Below are 23,113 nucleotides of genomic sequence, written 5' to 3' on the forward strand. Positions count from 1 at the left end.
CTCTATTCAGCTTTGTGCGACACCAAAATTCAAATGTCAAACCAGGGGGAGGAAAACAATAGTGGGACGACTGGGTCTTCAAAGTCGACCGATACACGTCGCAACCACCAAAGCTCACCTGAGGTACGCACACGTCCTCATCTTAGCGATAAACGGTTTCCGTGGCTCGATGATTTTGTTTCTTAAAGGGGCACTCAAGTGAGAAATGATTTCTGCTGCATCAGTAAATTACCGTTCTACAACACCAAAAACACCACTCTTACAACGATAAGACATTTGGTAAGCCAGAAAAAGCGCAAGAACGAAATACGGGTGGTGACGCCTACTTAAGTTCCTCCACCTGGGGGCTTTGACGTCTCGGATTTTGATGGCACCTTCTAGAGCCTACTAATTACATATAGCGGTACAGATTGACTACATGTGTTCTAATGGGACCAAATATTAAACATGGCAAGTTTCGGGAACCTTTATTCAGCCAACGCGGCCCAAATGCGAAAACATACTTTGGCATCGCTGACGTCACGCTGACGTGCCGGCGCTGGAGTTTCGGCGCGAAATTCAAGACTGATGCTTGGACCTTCATTTTCTCATCTAATAATCAAGCTATTCTTTTGAAGGGACTGCCTGCAGGGTTCTCAAACAATGATTCATTAGTCTAAACTAATTTATTGTTTCGCTTTAGTGTCCCTTTTGGTGTAGGGCGTAGTGCCATCCCTGAAGTGCCATGGCTAAGGGCATCACCGTGACATTACAGAGATAGGTCATGTGTTGCTTTATTCGATACAGATGTAGAATGTATGTTTCTTCAGGTGTGGTGCAGTTAGACTTGTACCCTGTGTTGCTTATCGGGTTCTGTGTTGAATAGTCTGCAGTGCAGTGTGACACATGGATATTTCTTTGTGAAGTGCCAGACGCACTGGAAGCGCCTGGACACTGGTGCTTCAATGACTGTCTGTGTTCTTGGGCCTCCAAAGACTAGTGCGCTTGTGGTGAACTTGGGGGGGGACGGACAGAAATTATTTTTGGCTTTAAGCACGTGGCTTCGTGCGTGCGTTTCACTGAATAGTTAGTTCTTTCCAGAGGGGGATAATGTGGTATAGTGTCTCCCACTGAGAGATCTCCTGTTAACTGTTCAATCATGTTGTGGTCTAGTTTGGCTAGATGGCGCACCCCCTTTCGGTCAGTTTGGCAGGCATTCTCTGATCATGAGCAGCAGGTTGCCATTATCTCTCAATAAAAAATTGTATAACAGCTGTGTCTTACCATCACGCCTGCGGCAGAAACCCGGAGCCTTACGAAAAGGGTTCTACTTCAAAATTGAGGACAACGCAATGAGCTATGGAAAGAAGAACGATGGGTGTAACGTTAACGGATAAGAAGAGAGCAGATTGGATGAGGGAACGAACGCGAGTTAATGACATCTTAGTTGAAATCAAGAAAAAGAAATGGGGGCATGGGCAGGGTATGTAATGAGGAGGGAAGATAACCGGTCGTCATTAAGGGTTACGGACTGGATTCCAAGAGAATGGAAGCGCAGCAGTGGGCGGCAGAATGTTAGGTGGACGGATGAGATTAAGAAATTAAGATTAAGGATTGTGATGATGATGACGATGATGAACAGCTTCTAATAATTCATGTTCCTGCGAAATGCGAGACCTAGTATTTAGGACATCGACCACGGAAAGCTCACCAATATTTTGTCAACGTCTCATAGTGGTAAACATGACGCAAGGAACAATTGAGTTAGTAAAAGTCTTTATGTTGCGTGAATATAAGAAAAATATATTTATCAAGAAAGCACGCGTTACAAACCCAATAGCAAAAAACCTAACACACGACAAACTATTCACAAAGTGAGGGTGATTGAGAATGTTGTCTAAAGTCCTTACGCACGAAGTGTTATGAAGTTCAAGATATTTACATCAAGTCCATCGACGTAGCCACGTCACCTTGTTGTCGCTGCTTCCGACGACACGTCGTTGGGCCCGCCGATGCGTCGTGGACTCGATGTCGCTGCGTCTGATGTTCGACCCACGGTTGACCGGTTGAGGTAGTCAGGGCAGTGAGGTGACCGAGGCGCCTGGATCGCCCGGTTGAATCGTTTTGGCCACGGATCGTAGCCGCAGTTAGTCCGGCAAACGGCTCCCTCAGCCTCTAGTCTTGCGGTCTGCGGTGGAGTGCCCGCTCAGCTCGTGAGTTGCGGCCGCGGCAGCTGAAAAGCAGCTTCCACTGTGGTTGCCGCCGTCTCTGGCTTCCAGCTCCTCTGCCCCTCGTCATTTCATAGCGTAGCTGGGCCGCTCTCTTCGCGTACGTGTCCTTTTTCCGTTGGCCACGCAGCTCCATGTGCACTGTTGCACTTCTTATTTCAAATATTGTATTCTTTTTATTTGGACGCTCTAATTTTCTAACTTCTTTTTTTCTTTATTTTTCCCACCGATTCTTCGTGCTTTCTTGTCCTCTTCTTATCTTTAGCGTTTTCTTCTTCTTCTTTCTAAATTGGCTCATGGCAATATAGCTGTTGAGAAATTTGACTTCGCCCGGCCATCTGCGAGCCGCCTGGTTAGCTGAGACGGTAGAGCGGCTGCCCCGGAAAGGCGGTGGTCCCGGGTTCGAGTCCCGGATCAGGACGAATTTTTATTCAATAGCGAGGCTTCTCTTTCGAGGAACCCGTATGGATTTCCATTGTAGCAATTGCGACGATTGGGTGGATGTCTAATTTTCTCATTATTAACCCGGGGTTTTTTACCGAGCTCCTAAATCTCAGTACAAGAGCGTTTCTTGCATTTCGCCCTCCCTTAAATGCGCTCGCCGCTAATGGCACTCGATCCCGCGACTTCGGGCTTAGCAGCGCGACGCCATGGGCACTACGCCGCCACGGTGGGTGTGTCTCGGCTCTTGCCCCACGCCTTCGGATACCAGGCTCATGGCACATGTACGCCCATAGATGGTAAAAAAACACTATTCTAAAAAAAATTCACCGATGATTAGGATGACACTCCCTAATGTGAAATTTTGCATTTCGTTCCCCTTTGGAAAGGGCCGGTGGATTGCGGCACCAAGTTCTTTATATTATATTCCTTAATCATCTACCCATTCTAAAAAAGAAGTAAAGGAAAAAAATTACCGACATGAATTCCCATAGTCAACCTTTGTGAACACCTATATTCAACTTTGTTTTTCTACGCTTCCGTTCTTTGTTATTTCTCTATTTCTCTTCCACCGATCTTTCAATCGCCGCTTACTAATCTCTACTACGGACATGGTTACTTAACTCCTGTTCTCGCTGAACCCAATAAATTCAAGGAGGCCAAATACCTAAGTCCACCGTGGGGCAGATATCTTCATGATCTAATAAACCATGCTGCATCAATTCCGTGGCTTTGCCGCAGCAACCACATGTTTCTTCTTCCTTGTTGTATCTCGCTTTATAGGTGCGTATTCTAAGTCATCCCGATCTCGCTTCGAAAAGTAAACAGCTTCCCTTTGGGTTATCATAAATTGTTTCTTTTCTTATTTCGTTTTTTCCTACTAAGTAGTTACTCATGGCAGGTTTCTTTTCCATTGCCACCACCCATGAGATTATCTCAGCCTCTGTGACTTTAGGCTTGATGTTCTTTGTTGCTTTGTTGCTCACTATACAAGTCGCATATTGGCTGGTAAGTTTCCTAGTTTTTTCTTCCACTGTGCATCAACATTTTTATTTACTAATACCTGAACACTCTCCTAGCCCATTTACTTTCTTCCATATTCCTCAGTCGTTCTTCATACTCAATTTTACTGTGAGCTTTCCTCACTTCAAAACTAGTCCAGCCCATATCACCCGGCACAGCTTCATTTGTACAGTCTTTCCGTGAGCGCCCAATGCGAGGCGTCCTACTGACCTTTGGTTGCATTCGGGTCTTGATTGCACCACTGATTTAAAGCAAACAACCGCATTTCCAAAAGTAAGACCTGGAACCTTTGCACCTTTCGGCATACCCCGGAGCACCTCGAACCTATTGCATCCCCATAGCGCTCTGTATTTCATTATGGCCGCATTTCTCTTCCGCTTTGCTGTTATTGTTTTTCCTGTGTTTCCAAATATCTATCGCCTTCGTTTCTTCATAAACCAAGGTTTTTATATTCTTTTACACGAGGTATTTCCTGGCCTTGTATAGTCACTGTCTGTTCGCTGTTGTCATTGAATACCATAACAACTGATTATAGCGCTAAATTTGCGACCTAATTTCTCGCCTTACTGTCCATAGATCTTAGCCAGACGTTGCAAATCATTTTGCTTGTTAACTAGCAACACAATGTCGTGCGCATAAAACAAACCTGGAAGCTGCTGCTCTTCTCTGTACCCGCCTGTTTGTATGATAGATAAAAGCCGACAGCCTTTCAGTTTCTTTCCACCTTCATCTAGGACAGGTTGTTTTATTGTTAACTTCGTGCCTGATAATTTGATGTGGTTCCAAAATATTCTAGGTGGGGCCTTACTTTTCTCATGTATATCTGACAACTAACGTTCTCTTTCATCTTTTTTCTTTGCTTGCGACACTATTATAACTATACTATTTTTTCTCCCGGTATATTTCCAATTTTCTGGATACTTCATCCTGCGGCAACTACACTCTTTTTCCCTGCATGTGCTTTCGGAACACTTTCTGTCATTCGGCGATCGCTTCTCGTATCTCCCTCTTCGACCATCTTTTCGGTTTGCTTTTTCCTTTGAACGTGCGTATTGTTTTTCTTTACGTATTTCTGTTGTTATTACACTTAGAAGCTCATGATATTTCCACTCTTCGCTTGGAAATTTGTCAATTTCTTCCTCAAGACTTGTGACTATTCAAATTGGGACTGGCCATTTCTCGCTCCTTGCTCTCTTTCCCAACTACACATCCCATTTTCGACATGATGCGTTTTTGGTCACCCCCTATGCTTTATAGGTGCGTGCCGCTCCCTTCCTCATCAATGACCATTTCTGTGAACTTATCATGAATTTATTCTGTCATCAGACAGTAATCAATCGTCGAATGCCGGTTTCCTACTTCGCACGTGTCCTGTTCGTCACACCTAGGCCACGTAATCACGATAGCGAGGTTATGTTGCTCACAAAGATCTAGCATTGACTTCCCGTTGTGGTTGGTATAGCCATCTAGATCCTGTATGCGGGCATTCATGTCACCTAATAGGATCATGTCGGCATCATTCCCGAAACCCTTAATGTCAGCACTTCGGAATTTCATTAACTCATGATTTTCATAACGGGATGGATGTATGGATATTATAAGCGTCCCCTTTGGAGCGGCGCGGCTGGTTACGCCACGAAGCTCTTGCTACTATACTGCCTAATGTCCTACCTAGGTTAAACAAGAAAAAAAGAACACTATGAACTCCCACAACCAAATTTTCTGATCCCCTTTTGCGAACTTTGCTTTTGTACGTCTCCGTTTTTTGTCGTTTCCCTACTTTCCTTCCACCAATCCTCCAACCACCTCTTATTTATCCCTATTGCGGAGATGTTTATTTTCCCACTGCTCTCGCTGAGCCCAAGGGCTTCAAAGAGGCCAGTGGCGCCTAAATCGACTGCTGGGCAGACGTCTTCAGATTCTAATAAAGCATACTCCACAGCTTCCCTAGCTTTACCGCAGAAAGGCCTCTCCCATACTTCTCCAACTACCCCGGTCATGTACTAATTGTGGCCATTTCGTCCCTGCAAACTTCTTATTCCTTGGAATCCAGTCTGTTGCCCGATGGTCATTAAAGGTAACGGACTGGATTCCAAGGGAAGGGAAGCGTAGCAGTCGGCGGATGAGATTAAGAAGTTTGCAGGGACGACATGGCCACAATTAGTACATGACCGGGGTAGTTGGAGAAGTATGGGAGAGGCCTTTGCCCTGCAGTGGGCGTAACCAGGCTGATGATGATGATGACCGCAGGAAGCACATGCTTCTTCTTCCTTATATCTCGCTTTGTAGGTGTGTATTTTAAGGCGTCCCAATCTCGCTTCGAAAAGTAATGAGCTTTCCTTTGAGTTATCAATTTTCTCTTTCGTGATTTCATTTTTCCTTAAGTAGTTTCTATTGCCGCCACCCATGAGATTATTTCGGCTTCTCTCACTTTCCGCTTGACGTCCTTTGTTGCTGTGTTGCCCACCCTACAGGCCGCATACTTGCTGGTAAGCTTCCTAGTTCTTTTCCTCCGCTGTGAATCAATGTTTTTCCTGTACAGATACCTCAACGCTCTCCCAGCCCATTTACTTTCTTTCATATTCCTCAGTCGTTCTTCATAATCAATTTTACTACGAGCTTCCTTCACTTCAAAACTAGTCGAGCCCATATCGCCCTGCACAGCTTCATTTGTACTCTTCCCGTGAGCACCCAATGCGAGGCGTCCCACTGACGTTTGGTTCCCGTCGAGTCCTTATTGTACCTCTGATTTCAAGCGCACAACCGTATTTCCAAAAGTAAGTCCTCGAACCATTACACCTGTCCACATACCTCGAAGCACCTCGTACCTATCGTATCTCCATAGCGCTCTGTGATTCATTATGGTCGCCCATTTCTCTTCCTCTTCACTGCTATTGTTTCGCGAACAGTGTCGTTCGCGAGCGCCAGCTCGCGAGGCTTGTTCACAACTGTGGTCAGGTCCATTGCGGTGGGCGCGCGAGCCAATGCTCAGGCATCTAGGAAAGTAGGCAATGGTCAAACTGAAGATATTGAAGTGACGCGCACTGTAACGTCCCACAAGTATGCTGATTTATAACTTCTACCACGATCGCTCTAAGCTATTCTCAAACGCTGTAGTTTCATGAATACTCGTGCGAGACACGCACTAACGCGTCTCTTCTGTGTCCGAGCGAGACACAACTTAAAGGTGTGCACAGTACTAATATTTTGTAAATAGTGCGGTTAACAACGATGCCAATAAATACGTGTCATTCCTCTAAAGAAAAAAGTCGCGACCACTTTCAAAGAGCGAACTGATACGTAAGCGCACCACTGCAGGTTCCTAACTGATAATCTAGACTTGGTGGTGGAAATGTATCGAAAAAAATGGAAGCCTATCTGCTTAAAAAATCAACAAATCGAAAAATGGAATCGGAAATCGGGATCGGAATGTCGGCATTCCTAATGAATGTTTACAAAGGTACGCAGAGTTGGTTTCTAAATTTCTAACTGTAATTTTTCAGGCATCTATTGACCAATGTTCTTTTCCCAGCGCATGGAAGCGTGCTAAAGTTATCCCAATTCATAAAAATTGCAGCAAATCAGACGTTAAAAACTATAGGCCGATCACCCTCCCTAGCACTTGTTCGAAACTACTTGAACATATAATATGTAAGCAATTATTGGTCTACCTGGACAACCACCATATCCTAAACAAATGTCAACACGGGTTCCGCCAGGGACTCTCTACAGTAACCCAGCTAATAGAGGCTGTTCATGATCCCGCATATACAATAAATAACCGAGGCCAAACAGACAGAATGATCTAGCCAAGGCTTTCGATAAGGTGTCGCACACAAAGTTGCTATTAAAAATCAAAACAATATTCAGAAACCTTCGCTTATCCGAATCGTTTTCGTCTTGCCTAAGCCATAGAGACCAATTTGTTGCATGTGAGTGATACCGGTCTTCCTTTTCGCCTGTGGAGTCTGGAGTACCCTAGGGAAGTGTATTGCGCCCTCTGTTATTTTTATTATTTATCAATGACGTGCCGCAAAACATTACAGTTCCCATCAGACTCTTCGCAGATGATTGCGTACTGTATAACCGTATCGAATCGCCTGCCGATCAGAGCGATTTAAATTGCAGTTTGCAAAAGGTAAAAAATTGGTGTAGCACCTGGCAAATGGTTTTGAACTCTGAAAAAACGGTTTACATGTCTATCACTAGAAAATGAATTATTACTGATTACGCTTATTCCATTGAAGGTGTCGTCTTAAAAAGAGTATCAACATTCAAATACTTGGGTTTAAAGCTTACCTCGGATTTCCGTTGGAAGGAACACGTTGATTACGTATCTACTAAGGCCCAGAAAGCCTTATGGTCGCTTAGAAGAAATGTGCATAATCCCACCCCTGAAGTAAAGTGGCTGACATATAAAACTTTGATTCGACCGGTTATGCAGTACGCAAAGATTGTGTGGGACCCGTACACTTCATCTAATCAGTCTAAGCTGGATAAAATTCAGCGGCTTGCTGCAAGAGTTATTTTTAACAAATATCGCCGTTCTCACTCTCCCACCCAGTTATGTGAACTTGCTGAACTTCCCTCTCTGGAGTCTACAAATGAATATGACCGTTTGACGTTTCTCTTTCTTATTATTCATGGCCATGTCAAAATTGATAAAGATGGCTATTTTCAGTTCTCTCCTAGAAACTATTTTCGTCATCGCCACAGCATGTATATCTCTCCTCCTACTACTCGCAATGATTGTTTTAAATATCGGTTCATACCGAGAACAATAAAACAATGGAATCTATTATCAGACTCAATAGTAAGGACGTCCTCTATACGCGACTTTCTTGAAAATGTCAAAGCACATGTGTACGTATACCACAACTCGGCCAAATGTTAGTACTGTAAAGACCTCGGCATCGTATTACATGCTGTATTTGCTATGATATTACTATCAGTGCATTCCACAAATCTATTTTTATTTTCTTTATCATGTATATATATTGTTGCTTGTATTGTCACCTACCACTCCTGTAATAGCCCAAAGTTGGGCTGACAGTTTTAATAAATGAAATGAAACAAAGTTTCGAGAATTTATGCCCGCAATAACCACCTTCTTAAGCCGTACTCGAGGTGGGCGCTGTCTGAAAGCTCATGTCAAACTTGTGAACCCTGGAATACAAAGGGCGCGTACGTCATTCCACTCGCTATAGGGCCCGATACATTTTGCACTGTCGACCTGCCTTTGTGGCATTGCCCTCGGAATGCACTGCCTGGCATGACCACGTCGCGTCGCCTGCCTACCGCGTTGTCCGGTGTCATACAGGCTACACCTGGAGAAAAACTAAACGAGGGGGGACATCAGTGTCCCCTGGCTTTTGTCCTCCTGCACGCCGTGTTTACTTTTCAACCTCGCCTGACGACTCGGACGTCCTCTGGCTCGAGACATTCCAACCGACAAACGCTCCTTAATGAATCTTTCTCTGCTCTTCTCACCAGGGTTTAGCACCTTTAAGTTTACTCGGCCTCCTTGTCATCTCTGCCGCAATTCTGGATCTGCGACGCGTCTTGGCACTGTTTCTGGTGCTTCGTTCCGAGTGTATTCTTTTTTTTCTTTCCGTTGGCGGACTCTGCTTGACCAACTCACCGACTGTTTGTCGGGAAAAAGCTTGCTTCGTCCGTCTTAACTGTGCCTCCCGAGCTAGCCACTTCATCCGCTTTGTTCGCACTGACTTCATCGCAAATCGGCGCCTGACTCTCTTTCTTAACTTGGGGAGGGAAAATTAGAAGGATTTCGTCCTCGGGCTTACATGCGCATCCCGAGCTAGCTACTTCATCGTCTTTCTTTGCGCTCTGTTCCTTGTCGTAACAGAGCGCCAGAGCTTCTTCGTGAATTTCGGTGGAGGAAATAGGTTGCTCCCGAAATTCCTCTGCGGAGAGCTTTTATTTAGCGAACAAATCCTCCTTCACTAAACTGTACCTATTAACTATAGCTTCCTCTCCCCCCTACCTGCCTATGTTTGCTAGATTTGATGTCGGTTTCCTTGCGAGCTCTACTAAACCAGCGAGATTAATTGTGCTTTGTTCGTAAAACCCACTAATAAAGTTGTTCATGTTGAATGAAGGAAAGTCCAAACTAAAAGAGCAAATTAATGCACTTGGAAAGTGCTCGGGACCCCATTACAAGGTATACAGTAGGAAGAACCGGAAATACACATTCTAACATTAAAACATTATGTAAGCTATAAATACATTAAAATCACACTTAAGTTTATTGAGTTTGCTGTGTTTACTTCGTCAGCAGTGCTCGGTGAATATCACGGTCCTCATCGCCAAAAGCGTGGAAATAGAAAATAACAGCATAAGTGAGCCTGCTTACATAAATTTGTTTTTACATACACAAAAATAACATTGCATCCCGAAATAGCATCACGCGATGAAAGCTACGGCGCTTGTCCTATTTAAGGGGTGTTTTAATTTGAATTTAAAAGAGCGCTAAAGACAACACGAATAAAAGGACACACACACAGCTCTGGCTCGCAACAAGGTTTCATGTAAGATAGGTGCGGGCGTTACTCGAATCAAAATTGTAAAGAAACAGTCTGTACAAAGAATTTTCAATGAAAGCACCTAAACTAATCGCTGCCTTGTTGGAATACACGAGCCCGACTATCACGATCGCTTCGATTCCAAATTGTCAAGGTTTAAGTCTTCGTGTGTACTGTTGCGGGCTACCGTGATCGGCTGGCTGGCGATCCAGCAAGCGCGTTTACCAAACCAGCCGCGGATGCTTACGTTCTTGAAGTTTGCCGAGTCCTTTCTGGTGTAGTGTTCGAAGTGCAGCGCGTGCATGGTCAACGACATGACGGCGTCGACGGTGCGCAAGCAGACGCGCCAGCGCTCAGGCAGTTCGCGGTAGCCCAGCTGGCGCTCCCACTGCAGCTTCGCCAGCGACTGCGAGCGAGTCGGCAGGAACGCGGCCAGCGCACACATCACCCGGTAGCCCAGGTAGTTCAGCAGCGTGTGTCTGCGGGGGCGGCGAGGTGGCGCTGTCTTCGGAATCCGCACGTGGCAACTTCATTAACTCTTGAGATATAGTTTTGATGAGCGAAAAGCAAACGTTTAATTCTAGCACCAACGTATTTTATCCTAGCGCGAACACAAGTAAACCCCGTGGCAGCTAGTTCGATCCAAGTGCCAACAAGTTTAACCCAGCCTCCAGCAGTTTTAACCCAAGTGCCAGTCAATTTAACCCAACGAAGAAAAACAGTAACATTGCTAGTCGAAATGGCTGAAATGCCGAAAAATAGTTACCGGAAGACGACAGCACAACTTTTTGTAGTCGCTGGTAATATTTATAAAATGAATAGCCATGGTCACTCATTTCATGCATGTTAGCAACGACAAAAAAAAACGCTGTCATTGTCTGCGGACAGCAAATATTAGGCACTAAATATTATTAGCCTAAGTACTTAACTTAGTCAGGGGTGCCTGATGTCACGGCCCAATCGTGGCATTATGGTGCCCGTAGACGCCTGGCGACTTTGAGTGGTCACTTCTGACTTTTCTGTCGCAGCATAGCTGTTGAGAGTTCCACTTTCTCTCAAGCGTGTGACAGCACGCACACACGGGACAGACAGACAGACAGACAGACAGACAGACAGACAGACAGACAGACAGACAGACAGACAGACGGACGGACGGACGGACGGACGGACGGACGGACGGACGGACGGACGGACGGACGGACGGACGGACGGACGGACGGACGGACGGACGGACGGACAGAGACATGTGCCGACCTGGTGGTTGTCTCAAGGATCTTCATGAGCTTCTCCAGGAACTTTGGGGATTTGACAATGACTGTCGCGTTGCCCGTGACAGCATGATCGTCGTCGAAAAGGGCCGAGAGGAACGCCGTCCAGCTCCACTGGGTTGCAAACACCCGGACGTTAACCGCACTTAACATCAGTGGTTAAAATTCACAACCAATATGTGAACAGCTCGTCGCAGTAGAAGAATCAAACAGGAGTGAAATTTCAGAAATTCCATTCTATGTTTAAATGTAATGTGGTCGACAAATTTACGTGAATGTGCTTTTAAGTGGATGCGCCTTTAGTTAGATAATAATTGAACGTTACGGGCTGTAAATAAGGAGAGAATTGAAGCTAGTTTCACGAGGGAGGAAGGGTGATGGTTGGGAGAGATTTTTTAAGAATAACTGTCTCTTTTTACCGAAATTTCTTGCTAGCTCAGGCAATAATAGTATTATCCACGTTAATGCATAAAGTATAGTCTACAAAGAAAACTTACAATATTCACACGAGAGAAAAAAAATGGCAGCCGATGTTCACGACCTTGCAGAATTGCGAAACAGTTTACAGTAAAGTTGTTTCTTTCGATCTGTTGAAGTAAGAGTTTCAGTTTCCATTCATTACACTTCAACAATTTGACGGTATATGGTGGTTCCGTTTGAAACCTTGCCGGCATGTAAGGCTTTCGAGTAGTTATGGTCAGACATTTTTAAAAGCCAGTAAAACATCAACATATGTTTTCATTTGCCAGAACATTAACTATAACCTCCCGTCCCCCCTCCCTGCCTATGTTTGCTAGATTTGATGTAGGTTTCCTTGCGAGTTCTACAAAACCCGCGAAATAAATTCTGCTTTGTCCATAAAACCCACTCATAAAGTTGTTCATGTTCAATGAAGGAAAGGCAAAACTAAAAGAGAAAATTAATGCAGTTGGCAAAGGCTCGGGCCCCAATTACAAGGTATACAGTAGGAAGAACCGGAAATACACCTTGTAACATTAAAAACATTACGTTAGCAATAAGTACACTAAATGTACATTAAAAATCACACTTAATCAATTTCATTGTATTTGTACATAGGCACATAATCTCGCCAGATTTGGAAAATCATTGTTTCAATAAAAGGTATACCTAACAGTTCCGTGCTACGGCCCATAGTCACGTCTACAAATAAACATTCGAGGCCAGGCAGCCTTGACATTATAGAATGAATTAACACAGCAAGCTGGGCGAGTTGGTGACTGAACATATTCCTAAGGGTGGGCAGCGCAACCCGGACGAAGGACAAAAGGAAGTGCACGATACGAGCACAAATGAACAACTTGTTATTGTTTTCAAACAATTCATTAAACGTACGGAGAATGTGATCATTGAAAGAAGTGACGTTTACAAGTGGTGAAATGGTGTGAGCATATCTTTCCATTCAAAAACTCAGTTTTTTAACATGCAGATAGAAATCTGGCTAACGCAAGCGCCTGAGTTGACTTGCACGAAGTAGGCTTCCACAATCTTGCGGTTGATTTGGTTTCTATTTTTAAACAATATTTCGATTTTTTTTTCGAACAAGGGCTTGCATGGGCAATTTCAACAATGTACGGCCATATTCGCGCCTGTTGAATTCCTGATCGCACCTTGGGGCTCCCTACGGCCGATGCTAAGGAAGCGTCCCGTCTGCCCAAAGTACTTTTTCCCGCACAAAAGTGCAATGACGTAGACCACTCACACCGAGTATGCTACGAGCTGCCCCGTGTGTTTGACGCAGCACATGGCCTTGGACGCCTGTTTTGGTCTCGATGTAATTGCAAATAATGTTTAACAAGTTTTTAGCTGAAAAGACGACTTGAACACCATATCGCATGGCTGTCTTTTCAACCCATGCCCCATCTGATGTAAGTAAGTGATGACTAAACTTTTTTACCATTTCGATGTCTTTCTGGCGTGCTTCCCCTTTTTTCATTGTCTTCACTAGAAATTCACATATTGATACGACAACAGATTTTGGAAAACAGGCCTTCTCCAGACGATTAAGCTGTTGGCAAAAGCTCAGACTGGCAAGGTGGTGACATGACTTTCCAAGTGCGGAACTTAACCACGGCATAGCAATGCCGTTTCATGACGTGTTTAGGTTCCCCACTTAGAAATTCATGCCACCACCTCGCCAATCTGAGCTCTGTGCAACATCTTAATCGTGTAGAGAAGGTCGGTTTTCCAATATCTATTGTCGTATCAATATTTGAAGGGCTACTGAAGAAAATAAAAAGGGGAAGGAACCCAGCAACACATGGAAACGGTAAAAAAGTTTGCAGTCATCCCTCATGAACATTAGATGGGGCATGGGTTGAAAAAGACGGCCATCAAATATGGTGTTCAAGCCGTCTTTTGAGCTAAAAACTCGTTAAACAAGATTTGCAATCGTGTCAATACACCAAAACAGGCGTCCAAGGCCATGTCCCAGTCAAGCACACGGGGAAGCTCGTGGCATGCTCGCTGGGAGTGGTCTACGTTAATCCACTTTCATGCGGCAAAAAGTACTTAGGGCAGACGGGACGCTTTCTTAGCATCCGCTCTAGGGAGCCAAGGTGCGATCAGGAATGCAAAAGGCGCGAATATGGCCGCACATTGTCCAGATTGCCCAAGTAAACCCTTGTTCTAACGTACCGAAATATTGTATAAAAATCAAAACCAAATCAACCTCGAGATTGCGCAAGCCTACTTCATGCACGTCAACTCAGGCGCATGCCTCAGCCGGATTTCTATCTCTTTGCATGATAAAGAAATGGTGTGTTTCAATGGCAATATATGTTGACACCCTTTCACCACTTGTAACCATCACTTCTCACATTCTCTTTATATTTAATAAACTTTTCGAAAAAATAAACCAGTTGTTAGTCTGCGCGTATATCGTGCATATCCTTATGCCCTTCGTCCGGGTTGTGCTGCCGACCCCTAGGAGCATGCTTGATATTGTTACGCGAACGATGAGTCAATAAGACGAGCAACATTTACAGGTTATATTTACAACAGCGGTTTCAGCGCTGAGCAGTTAGATTACCAGCGCGAGCCCAGTTCGTTCTTCCTGCTCTTTTCTCGAGTGATGGCGCCCACGCGCCTCGTTCAAACAATCAAATACCACACGCATGTAGCATAATCCCCCGGCGGCAGAAGCGACGTCCCGGACCGTCTTAATGATATCACCGGGAGGGTGATACTGCTTCAGTCATGTAACGTCCACGATATCACTAGACTGGGAAGAAGACGGGGCGCCAGGGGCGATCTCGTAGGTGACGGGAGTCGCGGCACGAAGCACACGGTATGGGCCTGTGTAACGAGACAACAGTTTTTCTGACAGACCGGCCTGACGTGACGGAGACTATTTAAGCACCAAAGGACCAGATGGGAAGTGCACGTCTCGGTGTCGCCGGTTGTACAAACGCCTTTGACTCTTGGGATTTCAGAAGGTTGTCACGGGCAATTTTCCTTACGTGGGCACAACGGGCGATGGCGTCAAGTGTATATTCGCTGGTCGGTGCCGCGTGAACAGAGAGGGTTGCTTCAAAGGTCAGTGCCGGTTCTCGGCCGAACAGAAAGAAAAATGGGGAATAACCGGTTGTGTCCTGACGCGAGGAATTATAAGCAAATGTGACAAACGGTAGAGCGAGGTCCCAGTCAGTGCGGTCTGAAGAGTGAGTGAGTGAGTGAAACAACTTCATTTGGTCCGCAATAGACGTGAGGAAACTCAACCTCCCCTGGCTAGGCCCACTCGGGGACCATGCGGACTGCCAGGATTTGAGAGGTCTGGTTCTGGGCCCTAATGAGCTTCATCATTTCTTCTTGAATGAAAGGGGGACCGGCACAGGCGCAGCCCCACAGGACATTCTGGAAGTCCGCATAATCACCACACAGAGGGCTGTCAGGGCTTGGGAACCATTCGGGGTACATTGTGAGCAGCGCTGCGGGGCTTGGGTAAGCGCTTAATTGTTTGCAGAAGTCTGAGAGTGACGGCCTGGGCCCTGCACAGCAAGAACTGCGGCAAAGGCAGGAATCTTCATGATAGATAATTATGTTTGCAGATCTCGTTGTATGAGCAGAGAGGCTCGGCTCACTCAGGAGGGGACGCGTTACCTCGCGCACGGTCAGTCAAGCCACGTGCAGCCGAGTGCGCCTCCTCGTTGGGGTTGAGCAAGGCACCCTCAATGGTTCCAAGGTGCGCAGGGAACGAGGCCAAAGAGTGATGTTTGATGTATTTAGCATTTCGGATGATACGTAGGGCCTGGAGAGCCACCATTCCCATCTGCAAGGCCCTGACAGCAGCCTTGGAATCTGAATAAATGGTGTCATGTACACTGTCCGTCAATGCAAGAGCAATAGTAACCTGCTCTGCAAAGCTGGAATTAGAAGTGCGGATAGTAGCGTAGCTGAGGACTTTGGAATCAAAGTAGATGACCACTGATGAGAAGGCTTCTTCTTGAACATACGAAGCAGAGTCTACGAAGCATGTTCGATCCTTGTTCAAGCGGGCACTTGCGAGACATATTTTGCGAGCATGTCTGTGAGAGTGCGACTGAGACGCTCCGTGAGGCCATTTGTTTGCGGATCGTATGACGTAAATAGCTTGTGCCTCGCGGCACAGGACTGCAGGATGTCCGCGATACATTTTGATAGGAATGTCCGGCTACGGTTTGTGATAAGTTGTCACGGAGCTCCATGCAATAAAATCACGTCGCGTCGAAGAAAATCGGCGACAGCTGTGGCGCATCTTGCAGGAAGCGCTTGGGTGATGGCGTAGCGCGTGGTGTAATCCGTGGCCAAAGCGATACACCTCTTTCCAGGGGTAGAAAGAGGAAAAGATCCCAGTAAGTTCCAAACCAACCCGAAAGAATGGTTCCGCGGGAATGACGAGTGGTTGAAGGTACCAAGCAGGGAACGTCGATGGTGAATTGCGTCGCTGCCATTTCTCACACGCAGCTATGTCTCTTCGAAAAGCGCGAGCAAGCCCTGACGAAAAGAAGCGTCGGCGGATCCGGTAGTAGGTACGTGACACACACCCAGGTAAGCGGCAATGTTGAGGTCGTGAAGTTCGTGAAGAGCCGAGCGAAGGTGTTTAGGGATCACAAGGAATAATGCAGGGCCGTCCGGGTTAACATTGAGGCGGTAGAGTAAGCCATCCTGAAGTGTCAATAAGCGAAGGGAACTGTCGGCAAGTGACGATTCCAGGCGGTCAATGATGATACGCAAGTACGGGTCACGGCACTGCTTGTCGGCGACATGGACCAGAGAAAAAACGGAGAGAACACACGCGTCGGTGTCAGTAACAGACGTAGAGGTCGCGTCTTCGACTGGGTACCGAGAGAGGCAATCTGCGTCCTGGTGTTAGAGTCACGACTTGTAAGTAACTGTGTAGGGATATTCGTGTAGTCGGAGGGCCCAACGACCAAGCCGGCCCATAGGGTCCTTGAGCGACGAAAGCAAACAAAGCGCATGATGGTCTGTGATTACTGAGAAGGGCTGCCATATAGATATGAGTGGAAGTTTGAAACAGCCCAGACGAGAGCAAGACATTCGCTCTCGGTAATGGAATAGTTGCGCTCTGCCATTGTCAGGAGCTGGCTAGCGTAGGCTATAACACGGTCGTGTCCGTCTTGGCGTTGAGATAAGATGGCGCCGATCCCTTAACCACTGGCATCGGGTTCGCACCTCTCTAGGTGCGGACGGGTCAAAGTGGGCCAAGACCGGTGGATTGGTGAGAATCGTAATAAGGCGTGAACATGCGCCAGCCTGAGCGGAACCCAACATGAAAGGGACGCATTTCTTCAGAAATTCAGTGAGTGGTCGAGCGATTGTTGCGAAATCTTTCCCGAACCTTCAGAAATAAGGACAGAGCCCCACAAAACTCCGGATGTCTTTGACAGACTGGGGTACAGGAAAACCCGATACTGCTCAAACCTTCTCCGGGTCGGGTTGTAATCCGGAAGCATCGACGAGATGGACTAGCACTGTAATCTGTCGGAGCCCGAAGTGGCACTTCGATGAGTTTAATTGGTGCCCAGGTTTGCGGAACACGTCAAGGATGGTTGCGACTACCTCAAGGTGCGTGTCAGATTTAGGAAAGAACACAAGGACGTCCTCAAGGTAACAAAGGCAATTTGACCATTTGAAACCTTGAAGCAGAAAGTCGATCATCCGTTTGGACGTGGCGGGGCCATTGCATAAAACCAACGGCTTAACCTTGAATTGGTAGCGGCCATCTGGAGTGACGAAAGCAGTCATTTCTTGGTCATGCTCATCGATGGAAATCTGCCAATAAAGAGATCGAAGGTCGATGGACGAAAAGTATTTGGCACCGTGAAGACAACCAAGAGCGTGGTCGATTCGTGGTAAAGTGTAAAGGTCCTTCTTAGTAGTTCGGTTTAGGTGGCGGTAATCAACGCAGAAATCCCACGTGCCATCTTTATTTTTGACGAGCACGACCGGTGGCGCCCAAGGACTCGACGAGGGCTCAACAATACCTCTGGCGAGCATCTTGTTTACTTCCTGCTGAATAACTTGCTGCTCTGCCGTGGACCCGCGATACACTCGGCGGTGAATAGGAACCGCATCACCAGTGTTTATCCGATGCTTAACAAGGGACGTCTGACCAAGTGGTCGATTGTCAGTGTGAAATATGTCGCGGTAGGAAAGCAAAAGACGATATAGGGTGGCTGCTTGGTCAGGTGCGAGGTCCGGAGCGACCATGGGATTTGATGGGCCGTCGAGGTTCAAGGCATCCTGCAGGAAATCAGGACGATCTGGAGACACGTCAGCTGGAAAAGCAGTGACGTGGTCGTCTGTCAATGACGCGAGCGAGAAGAAAGGGGGCTAACCAAGGGGACCGATTTTTAATAGTCATATCATAAGAAGCCGACTTATGGTTTCTTATGGCTTCTTATGGGGCTTAGCTTCTTGGCTTCTTATGAACTGACCGGAGCGGGGCCGCCGCTATGGCTTCAGGCAACACTTCCTTCGTCAAGCCAAAATTGACAACGGGGATACACATCCGATTAGCGGCAAGGGTTACGACGGGTTGTGGCACAGAGATGTCGCCCGGCAGGAGGACATCACGAATAGGTGCGACGACATAGTCGCCATCAGACAGGTTTGCCGGTGAAGCCAATTTGACGAAGGTTAGGGCTTTTTGAGGTAAGCGAACAAACGCTGTAGTTGAGAGCGGGTTCGGTTCTTCGGGGCAAACGTCTGATAGAAGAGGAAGCTCGAGGCGGCAGCGTACCGGTGGAAGAGTCGATGAGGGCAGAGTGCGTCGTCAGAAATCGAGCCCGAAGATTAGGTCATGAGGGCAACTGATCAGCGCGGTGAACATCACTGGAACTTGGTGGACAGCAATTCCTATGCGAGCAGTGTACATACTCTGACGGCAACAGTGGCGCCATTGGCGACGCATACAGCTCGAGTGATGGCAGGCGTAAGAACTTTTTTGAGGCGACGACTTATGTTAGCCCTCATTATGGAGACTTGGACTCCAGTATCAATTAATGCCGTCAACGGAACACCATCTATGTCTGCTTCAATTAGGTTTGTGTTGGTGAGGAGCGTCAATGGATGATTTGGACAGGACGAACATGATGCAGCACTACCTCCAAGAGCTGCATGGCCTAGTTTTACGTCCATCGGTTTGGCAAGGAAAAGCAGCCAGGTTGGGGTGGTAGGGAGCGACGGTGTTGAGGCGACGGAGATCGCACGAAGGAGCGGCTGTCAGGGGCATCAGAAGGATGGTTCAGACGGCGAGGTGAATAACGGCCAGCGTCGGTGTGTGGGCGAGGAGCAGGGAATGAGCTCCAATACTGCGGTATCCAGGTGCTGTGGCAGTGGCGGGATACATGACCAACGTGGTGGCAGCGGAGGCAGATCGGTTTGTCGTGGGGGGTTCGCCATTCAGCGGCATTGCGTGGTCTGGGAGCGAAATACTGGTCATTACAGGTTGTGGACATACGAATGGGTGCCAAATCAAGTAGGGAAAGAGACGAAGTTGTAGGAATGCTAATGTTTGCAATTTCCTGCCGGACAACTGCCTGAATAACGGAAATAGTGGGGGCCGCTTGGTCAAAGGTGCCGCAGGGGGTCGGGGATGAAGGGAGGCCGGACTCGCCGCTTCAATCTCATGGCGAACGATACGTGTGACATTCTCTTTAAATGGTCGTGTGGCGGTAAGAGCCGAGCAAGAGGACGTGGCAGAGGCGTTTAGGAGCCAGGAAAACTGTGGGACGACGTGGCGGCTTTTGGCTACCTCGAAGCGGCGGCATTCTTTGACGAAGGCGTCGACGGTAGAAACGTCGTTATAGACAAGTGAATTAAAGGCGTCGTCCGCAATGCCTTTTAGGGTATGGCCCACTTTGTCAACCTCGGTCATGTGCTCGTCTACTTTCCGGCAAAGCGCGAGCACTTCTTGTATGCAGAGACATACGATTCGGTCGACGACTGGACATGGGTGGCAAGCTCCTTTCGCGATGCCTGTTGGCGACCTGACGGGTTGCCTAATAGGTCGCAAAGCCGCTCTTTGAAAATATCCCAGCTGGAAAACTCGGTCTCATGGGCGTGAAACCAGACACACGGATTCCTGTCCAGATAAAAGGTCACATCTGCAAAAATGTTGGTAGGGTCCCAGGGGTGGCTTTGGCTAACACGCTCACGCATGCTGAGCCAGTCGTCGACGTCAACGTCATTTTGGGCGGAGAATGTCCCAGGATCACGGAGACTAGGAACAGTAACGTACGTTGTGGTTGGCGCCGCAGGTGTAGGTAGCGACGCGGTGGTTTCATCGGAAGCCATGGCTGAGAAGACGACGGTGTGGCCGCTCCGGTGCTGACGGGGAACGTTCCACAACAATGTTACGCGTAAGACGAGTCAGTAAGACGAGCAACTATTTACTCGTTATATTTATAACAGCAGTTGCAGCGCTGACCGGGTAGATTCCCTGCGCGAGCACAGTTCGTTCTTCCTCCTCTTTTCTTGAATAATGGCGCCCACGCACCTCCTTCAATCAATCAATACTACACGCGTGCAGTGATATTATAGAAACATCCCCTCAGCAAACCGATGGACGAAGTGTGCACAAGCGCGCCTCCGTTCTTTCAATCCTCCGTTTCCTGGTGCCGCTGTTTTCATGATGGAGTATACAAGTCGCACATATCAGACGCATTCGTACGCCACTATGATAACACCTGTTAACCTATTTGATGGCGGTGCTCTTTTGGCCATGATGTTGTCATGAACATCCTAATGCGGGCCAACAATACCTGTTCATCCTTGTACTCTGCTTTTGCTGGGGGTGTCGTGCCCGCCTGCTCTCGGAAGTTGTCTGACATGGTGCGTCTTGTTAGCCTCCCTACGTGCGCAGGTACTGTATTGTCACTACTACTTCCTCCAGATGCCACGGTAAATGTCAGGCCTACTACTGAATTTGTTATCATCTTCATAGCCCGTATTCTCTAATAGTATGCACTAGTTTTGGTGTTTCATTCTTGAAATGCTCTCAATTTGCTTTTTTGTCGCGCTCTCCAAGCTCCCATCAACAACTGAAAGGACGACGCAGCCAGTTTTCAGCAAATGGTGTCATACAAATTAAGGATCTCTGCGCATCCTCTCAGTAATGCACTCCAATTTGAACACCTTGAAGTTTTCACGACATATTGTCATTCTGTAGTGAGGGTGAAGAACAGAGCAGCAAGAACTGTTAATGACAAAACTGTTCTCAGCCGTGCGTCAATCTCAAGTATGGCCTTTTGTTGATTGTTTTAATGGCTTCCCTACCTCTTGATATGTTTAACTGATAGACCTTATACCTTCTCATTTTCGTGTTCTGCGATATTTCCGATCACTTATGTATTTGTTGATAGTTTCAATAATGATTTAGTTGAGAGTTAGCACTGGCCCTGTGTTCTAGTCTTTGTGTGTGTCACTTCGCGATGGAATTCAAGAATAAGAACAAAATACTGTATTAGGCAAACCTATGCCCAAAAAGGAAATTATACTAAAAAGACAGTGATAGTGACGATAGCTTTTGAGGATTATCGAAAATGTTGTCAGCGGATCATACGCGTAGCCTATATACAGATTACTCATCGAAACTTCCAGCGTAATCGCTGGTGCTCTCTTAAGATCTAAAATGTACACCGGTATCCATGTCACGCAGGTCATACACAACACAAGGCTCGGCGAAAACAAACATAGAACCAGCAGTAACATACAGAAACTTACGGTGCAGGAAATAAGTGTCTTGAGCAGAATGATAACTTCTAGCATTTGAGAGCAGTTCAATGGATAAACGAGTATGCGTGTGAGCCTGAAGGAAGTATAAAGCATAATCTCAGCATACACCATCGAGGCCACTTTATTTCGTCATAATCAATACCGCTTACACTAGAACTTTCGTGCAGTACAATAAAACAAGGCACCTTTTTCTATAAAGCCGCGCACTTTCCAGATTTCCAGAAAAAGGAAACTTAAAGAAAGAGCGAGAGTGAGCCTGAAGTATAGGGCTATCGTAGGAATCCAGTCATGAAAGCAGCGATTCTTTTATACCTTTGACCAAATTCTGATGTTTTACGTGCCATGACAATGACCTGATTATCGGCCACGACGTAATGGGAATCTCCGCAATTGAGGGTAGATGAAAAGCTCTACTTAAACGAAATTCTTGTGTTTTACGTGCCAAAACCACGATCTGATTATATTGGACTACGTAATTGGAACCTCAGTAACACCGAGGTGCTTCAAAGCTATATTTAAACGAATTTCTGATGTTTGCATGCCAAAACCACGACCTTATTATGAGGCACGACATAATGGAAATGTCAGGAATATTGGGGCGCTTGAAAGCTCTATATAAACAAAATTCTGATGTTTAAGCGCCAAAACCACGATCTGATTATGAGGAAAGACGTAAATCGGCTATCCTGAATGCCGCCGTGTAGCAAAGCTTTATTTAAACAAAACTCTTGTGTTTTACGTGCCAAAATCACGATCTGATTATGAGGGAAGACGTAATGGGGCTCTTCGCAATTGAGGGGTGCTGCAAAGCTCCATTTGAACAAAATTCCTGTGTTTTACGTACCAAAACCTTGATCTGATTATGAGGCACTACGTAATGGGAATCTCAGGCATACCGGGGAGCTGCGACACTATATCTAAACAATTTTCTGATGTTTATGTGCCAAAACCACGTTCTGATGACGTTACACTACGTAACGGAAATCTCCTGAGTACTAGGTTGCTCCAAAGCACTAGTTAAACGAAGTTCTCATGTTTTACGATCCGAAACCACGTTCTGATCATGAGGGACGAAGTAATGGGGCTCTTAGAAATAACCGGATGCTGCAAGGTTATACTTAAACAAATTTCTGATATGTACGCGCCAAAACAACGATCTTATAATGATGCACTACGCTAAGGAAATCTCCGGAGTACCTGGGTGCTGCAAAGCTCTATTCAAACGAAATTCTGATGTTTTACATGCTAAGACCAAGAGCTGATTATGAGGCACGACGTAAAAGAAATCTCCGGAATATCGGTGTGCTGGAAAGCTCTATATAAAGAAAATTCTCATGTTTTACGTTCCACAACCACAATGTCATTATGAGGGAAG

At 46.4% G+C, this 23,113-nt stretch overlaps 1 protein-coding gene across 1 annotated transcript in view; it reads right to left on the reverse strand.

The window, feature by feature from the left end:
• Positions 1–23,113, reverse strand: part of LOC142575034 (neprilysin-1-like) — a 622,756-nt gene that overhangs the window by 319,215 nt on the left and 280,428 nt on the right. The window contains exons 9-10 of the mRNA XM_075684001.1: positions 11,468–11,595; positions 10,461–10,692 (exon numbers count right to left, since the gene is read on the reverse strand). Coding sequence (XP_075540116.1) covers positions 10,461–10,692; positions 11,468–11,595 — 360 coding nt within the window. The remainder of the gene's footprint in view (positions 1–10,460; positions 10,693–11,467; positions 11,596–23,113) is intronic.

The sequence above is a fragment of the Dermacentor variabilis genome, chromosome 3 (assembly GCF_050947875.1).
Source record: "Dermacentor variabilis isolate Ectoservices chromosome 3, ASM5094787v1, whole genome shotgun sequence".
NCBI lineage: Eukaryota > Metazoa > Arthropoda > Arachnida > Ixodida > Ixodidae > Dermacentor > Dermacentor variabilis.